The 7,225-nt window shown below is 34.0% G+C and overlaps 1 protein-coding gene across 1 annotated transcript in view; it reads right to left on the reverse strand.

Moving 5' to 3' along the window:
* LOC108969718 (protein ovo-like) overlaps nucleotides 1-7,225 on the reverse strand; it is a 23,491-nt gene that overhangs the window by 6,499 nt on the left and 9,767 nt on the right. Inside the window, exon 3 of the mRNA XM_018934605.1 lies at nucleotides 1,364-1,526. Within this exon, the coding sequence (XP_018790150.1) occupies nucleotides 1,364-1,526 (163 nt within the window). The remainder of the gene's footprint in view (nucleotides 1-1,363; nucleotides 1,527-7,225) is intronic.

The following is a 7,225-nucleotide window of genomic DNA, read 5'->3' on the forward strand; positions in this document are numbered from 1 at the left end:
GAAGGACCTGGCTTCACTTGGAATATCTAATTGGCGCCACGTAGCGAAAAGAAGAAACGACTGGCGCGCTGTTGTTAACTCGGCTATAATCGCGTAAGTGGTGTCTACGCCAATCAAGAAGAAGAAGAACCAGTTGCTACAGAGTATTACAATTTTGTTCACCCAACGGTTTTACGTATCACCTAAAACTAATAGAGACAGATATATAAAATATATATAAATCAGGATCAGGATGACGCGAAAAGTTTAAATCCGAGTGACTGGCCGTCCGTCCGACCGTCCGTCTGTGCAAGCTGTAACTTGAGTAAAAATTTAGATATCATGATGAAACTATGGTATGTGGGTTCCTTAGTACAAAAAAATTCGAGTTCACATATGGTCGTAATCGGACCACTGCCACTCCCACAAATAAAAACAAATAAAGTAACATAACTAATTACTAAATTAAGATATAAAACCTGTATTTGGCACAGGGAATCGCAGTAGCAATGGACACATGTGGGTAAAATTAAAAAAAAAAGTGGGAGTGGCCCCGCCTTCTAATAAGTTTAATGTAGATATCTCCTAAACCAATAAAGCTACAATAACCACACTCGGACGGCTCAAATATTACAAGAACTTCAACCAACAGTGTGAAAATGGATGAAATCGGAAGATAAGCCCGCTCACCCCTCATATAACGGTACTGTTAAAAACTACTAAAAGCGCAATAAATCAATAATTAAATACGCCAGAGACATTAAATTTTAGTTACGAGATGGTATGAGAGGGCTTTATGAGAGTCGGTGTAAGAATTGGACAATGGGCGTGGCACCGCCCGCATTTTGGTGAAATCACATATCTCGGCACCTAACAGGCTGATTTTGACATAATTTTGAATGTGAAATTATTATTTTTATATTACTATGTCATATGATAATGATATTTCAAATTTCACTTGATTCTTTCACTTTTCAGTACAAAAATTTAGAAGCAATTAATATAACACAATGAAATTTTGCACGAATAATACTTTTAATGTATGTCATATGAAGACCAAAATTGTTCAAATCCAACCAAACATATTCAAGCCCCTAGATACCGATTACTTCGTCTGCATGTCAAAAATATATACCTAATATTAAGATAATCGAACTTCCGGTGACTTTGTACCGCATATATCGACCAATATGTGACCTATCTCAAGGAAAATGAGCTAACGTGTTTTTCTCATAACAATGCATCTTTGCGTCTAAATTTTTTTTTATAAATTTGAGCGAAAACTTGACCTATCCCCTACATTGAGGGTGTTTTTATTGAGTATTTGCTTTTGAATGGACATACATATATTTAAATATAGAATTGTAAAACTAATTATACTTACTGCCAACGCTTGGTACCGGCTTCTCCTTGTGCGCATGCTTCATATGCTCCATTAAAGCATCAGCTCCCAAGAACAATTTGTGGCATACATGGCAGGAAGTAGCGTTGGGGCCGCCAATCAATGCCGCATGCTGCTGCAAGACACCAAGATGCAGCTGTAGCTCCTGTTTTGATTTTCATTTGGTGTATTCATTTTAATGTTTTTTATTTTTATTTTGTTGCAATGTTTCGGTGAGTAGTTTTGTGCAGGGATTCCGATTTAAGTTTTATAGTTTATATGTCGAGGAAGTGGGGAGGTTTCGAGTGTAGGTCGGTATGAGTTGTGAATATGATGGGCGGCATCGATGCAATGAAATTGAATAAAAACAAAAAAATTATTTTTTGAATATGCTGGGAATGAATGATTTTCTTTCATTTCACGGTTCTCCGTGTATGAGTAGTTGTGCATTCTGTAATATTAATTCACATAAATCGACTTCAGAAAATTTTTTTTTAATTATTATTTTGCTCTTGTGCATTTTATTTTTACGTAACCATACTATAAATAAATTTGTACGAACTGTCGGAGCAATGCCACCATAACTAAGTAAATAATTCATGTCAAACCCAGAGTACTCAATGTTGAGTAAAATAAATTAATAGTAAACTACTCATAACTAGTGCAACCAATTGTTAGATATGAACCGTAAGTAGTGGTATAGGTATAAGTAGAAAAAAAGTAATAATAGTAAATGAAGTCAGATATACATTTAATACATTTCTACGTCTAAAGGATCCAATGACGCGTATCGTTTATTGATTTTTTTTTACCATTTTCGATGCAGTTGACGAAAATAAATTCCAAAAAATAAGAACACTGGCTAAAACCATGCCGACTGACTCTTCACTTTTTGGGTAATTCGGAAAATTTTTTCAACTTGTATCGTGTCGATTCGAATCAGATCTTTAAGATGTCTCCATGTTTCATCCTTTGCCATAAATCGGAGTGTTCATGAAAACACTTTTTGGTTTCTTTTTGTAAGATTTAATTAATTGTCAATATAAAATACGATAAAACTAAATACCAGTTAGAAAAAAAACAAAAAATGTTAATACCTAGTTTATATTTTTTCCTATTTTTTTTTAAGGAAAGCATTGCTTTTGTAAAATATCAATATTAAATAAAGGCAAATCGAAATAAATAAGAAATAAAAAGCTTAAAACGATATGCTGGTTACAGAAATGAGAACTAAAATATGTGTTTTTGATTTTTTAACTATTACGCGATTGCTTACTTAGTGTTTTACCACTTTGGTTATTTTTTGAAAATTAAAGCATTGTTTTAATAAGATATCGAGACAGTTTAGCACTTTTTGTGTTATTTACATTTAGTTATTCTTAATTAAAGTTCTTCAGTTAGAAATTTCCATTTCAGCGTTTGAGTTGAAAAATTATGTGTTATTTGTTACTCCAACTTTTCAATTTACAAATATCTTACCAATTTTTAATTATGACTTTCGGCTTCAAAATCCTATTTTGCGATCGGAAAATACAATTTGAACTTCTGAACTTTTTTTAATTGAAAATTTCGCAATCGATTTGGGCCCACTATCTGTTTATTAAAGACTAGGTCTCAACCCGCGACTACGCTCGCGTGGAATTTAGTACTGCCATCAAATCTCTGTTACATTGTTGTCGAGAACCGCATCTCAATTTATGACTTAATTTTTTTTTGAACGTCATCTACAAAGTAGCCGCAATGCCTGACGATGCATCTGTCAATGCGATTTTCTGTTGTGATATTATAAATGCCTTGCCGGTTCCACATGGTGTGTTCAAAAACAACGGCCTTGTTCATTAACAACAATCAGTATAACCCATATATACTTTTATATACATATATATGTATGTAAACAAAAATTTCGGTTCCCAGTGTGATGTTTTGGTTTTTGAAATTTAAAAAAAATAAAAAGATATTTGCGTAAATAATGAACACATGCTATACGCGATATATTTATATACACAATTTTTCTTGTGAATTGTTTCGACTTTAACATAAAATGTTTAATAGTCTATGTCCGTCCTAGGTTTAAGCTACCTCCCATATCAATTTTTAGCCAAATTGGTTTGGCCGTTTTTGAACTATAAATATTTAAATACTCCTATAAGACTTGGTTCATACTTTCAAACGTTTTAAGTTATTCTTCAAAATCTGTGTTGATCCCTTGGCCCCTATACACTTGCGCGAAAGTTTTTTCCAATCCTCGAAACAGTTGTTAAAGTCAATTTCCGGAATAGCTTTCAAATCGCGTAGCAATTCACGCATAATATCTTTAATTGACTCAAAACAGTTTTCCTGGAGTCCTGACGCTCTCTTTCGAAAAAATTGGTTGTTTTTGGAACCAATCGGACTTTCACTTTTCTTAGGCCCAAATGATATTTCAAAAGAGTTTCCATTGATCTTTAAGATATTCCAACGATTCCAGTAAAATCTCTGACTGCTAATAATCGCTTCTCAAGTAGCAATTCCTTCATTTTATTGACGTGTTGATCATCACTGATGATGCTGATGGTCGTACTGGGCGTGGTTCGTCATTAACGACTTCTGATTGAATAATTTGTACCAATCAAAAATACATGCTCGCGACAAGCAATTATCACCGAAGGCGTTTTCTAACATTCTGAAGGTTGCGCACACAAAATTTAATGGAAGTTCTTTGTTGAATACATATTATGAATATTAAACACATGCTTATGATTTTATATAAAATTTTTTATATAAGAATTGTTTGACTTTTAGCCAAAACCGTTGTAGTAGTGTCCGTCTCCTGGTCTTAAGCCATTCTTGAGCTTAAAATTGTGTAATCATCACGTCTTTCTTTTATATACATACAAGGTGTGTTCCAAAGTAAACAAGACTTAGAAAAAAAAAAAGCGGAACAAATGGTTTTTCCGGCAAAATCAATTAATTTTATTCAAAATAGTCTCCTTCTGCTTCAATACAGTTTTTTGCACGGTCCAAAAGCATGTCGAACGAGTGTTCTAACTCGTTGGCCGGTATTGCCGTCAGTATGCCGGTGCAAGCCTTTTGAATGACCTCTATATCTGCACAACGTTTTCCTTTCATGGGCAAATGCATTTCTCCGAAAAGGAAGAAGTCGCAAGGTGAGATATCAGGTGAATACGGGAAGCGGTTAATTGTTAAAATGTGATTTTGGGTCAAATAAACAGTCACAAGTTTCGATAGATGAGAGCAATTTGTGGTCGTCAGTCAATTTGGGCGGAACAAACCGCGCACACATCTTTCGTAAGCTCACATGTTCGGTCAAAATGCGATAAATCGATGTTTTGGAGATGTTCAATTCCATTTCCATGAATTTCAATGATGATTTCGGCTGATTTTTGATGAATTAACGCACAGTTTCGATGGAATTTCCGTAGATCATGAATTTTGATTGGCCCACATGTTGATCGTCATTTATGTATGTCCTCACGAACGCTTTGGAAACGTTAAAATCACTCATGCACTCTGCTACGGTGTAGGTAATCATCGCCATAAACTTATTTCATCAATTGAAACGTTTCGGTAAAAGTTTTACCAATTTTAAAACAAAATTTAATGTTGACTCTTTGTTCGAAGCTCATTTTCGCATCGATAACACAAACATGCTGACACTTAAAACGCAATAACTTCACTTCCATTCTATGAAATGTCATAAAATTCTCACTGGACAATCGGTAAAGATAGCAGATTGTAACGCAGCCGACATATAGATGGCGCCGCCAGGGGGGCTAGATTTAAAAAGTTTAACGCTCCTTGTATTAAGACTGCAAAATCGACGTAGATTTTCGGAATTTTTACGAATTTCTGTGCTGCGGTTCGGACGCGGTATAGGCACATAACGAAATAGCGTTTTATTCGGTTTTGATCACTTAACGATTGTACGTCTCATCTAAAACTAATCGAGATTGATATATGGTTATATATAAATAAAAAATCAGTATGACGAAGCGAATTGAAATCCAGGTGCCTGTCTTTCTGTCCGTCCGTCCGTCGGTGCAAGCTGTAACTTGCTTGATATGCGCGTTCCTTAGTAAAAAAAGAACGAGATTGTTGATGATATGAAGTGCAATTACTAAGCATTAAAACTGAAACTCTCTTTGGCACAGGGGATTGCAGTAGAAAAGGATATCTGTGGGCAAAGAATTAAAAGAAAAAACACTAAATCTACAACAGCAAACCTTACCTACAAACTTTAAAACTCCTACCGGCAATGTGAAAATGGACAAAATCGGAAGATAATCTGCTCACTCCTGTATAACGGTCCATTTAAAAACTACTAACAGCGTAGTAAATTAATGGCTGAATACGCCAGATACGTCAAATTTTAATTCCGAGATTGTATAGCAGAGTTATATGGGAGCCTGTACGAAAATAAGACCGTGGAACCGCCCACTTTTTACTGAGGTGACATATCTCGGGACCCGACCGACCGATTTTGAGTAAATTTAGTACGTGGCATTTTCTTTTACTCCTGTATCACAGTGAAAACATGGGCGAAATCGGATTACAACCACGCCTACTTCCCATATAGCACTATTATAAATTCTATTTGATTCTTTCACTTTTCAGTACACAAATCAAGAAGTAATTAATATGTCGAGATACAATTTTCTAGGTATAGTGTCTTTAAATATGTCAGCTTATGATCAAAAATTGCCCAAATCCGACCAAAAATTTTCAAGCCCGTAGGTACTGAATATGTAGAAACCAGTTTCTATAGTTGACTTTGACTGAAAAGGTTTGCCGATATAATCGAATTTTGGAGAGAGTCCTGGAAATAGTAACTATAGTAGAAATCGGGTCAATACTTCCTTCACCCCCATAAACCTAACTGAACCATTTTGACTTTCCGGGTGACTTTATACTGCATATATCGGTCAATATTTGAGTTAGCTTAATATATGCTTCATATATAATTAATATCAGGATTTTCGACAACCAGCTAACTTTACTCTTATGATTGGTGACCGTATGTGGAATATTATATTGAAATATTTTTAATGAAACCCAGGGAACATTTATTTAGTATGTGTGTAATTATTTTCGTTTTTCTAACAAACCCTAGCAAAAAACAAATGTGTTAGTTATATATCGGAGATGTACATATATACAAAATTGATGGATTCTGATCCTTGAGTTGACGTATTACACCTTAAAGTATTTCCCTGGCTTAAATTCTTGTAAGTTGCAAGATTATGAAATGTTCGATTGCATCCGATCTTAGCCTTTCCTTACTTGTTATATGTAGGATTGTATTAGTAAATTGACTTACTCATGAATACATACCCTGACAACCACGGCTAACCACTTTTCTCAAATATCTCTCATAATACAACTACACATTTTGTCTCTATGCACTAACATCAACGAATGTTTTCGGGTTATTTTTTGTTTACCTAATTGCGATGAAAAAGTTTCCTTCATTCCTTGATTTGTTTGAATGAGTGCGAAAGAGAAAACATAATTGTCAATAATGCCAAAAGAAAATCCCAAAAAGATTCGTGCTTGTTCAACAAGAAGTTAAGGGAATGCATTTTGTGTGATTTTTTAATAATATTTTGCAAATAATTACTTCATTAATTTTTATAGCATTGGAAATCAGAACTGAATTGTAAATAGCAGCAGCAGCAATATCATCAGAAGCAGCAAATATAAATTGTTAAGTAAGTACATACTATATGTGAAAATAAGTGTATGTTGTTTTAAATATGTACATATGTATATAAACACAAATGTTTGTGTATCTTTTAAATAATCAGATAAAAATATTATTTATATATTCTTTCTGATATTATTATGATTTTTATACATAATATTTCT

This window comes from Bactrocera latifrons, unplaced genomic scaffold (assembly GCF_001853355.1).
Source record: "Bactrocera latifrons isolate USDA-ARS-PBARC rearing strain unplaced genomic scaffold, ASM185335v1 scaffold_1051, whole genome shotgun sequence".
Classification (NCBI taxonomy): Eukaryota; Metazoa; Arthropoda; class Insecta; order Diptera; family Tephritidae; genus Bactrocera; species Bactrocera latifrons.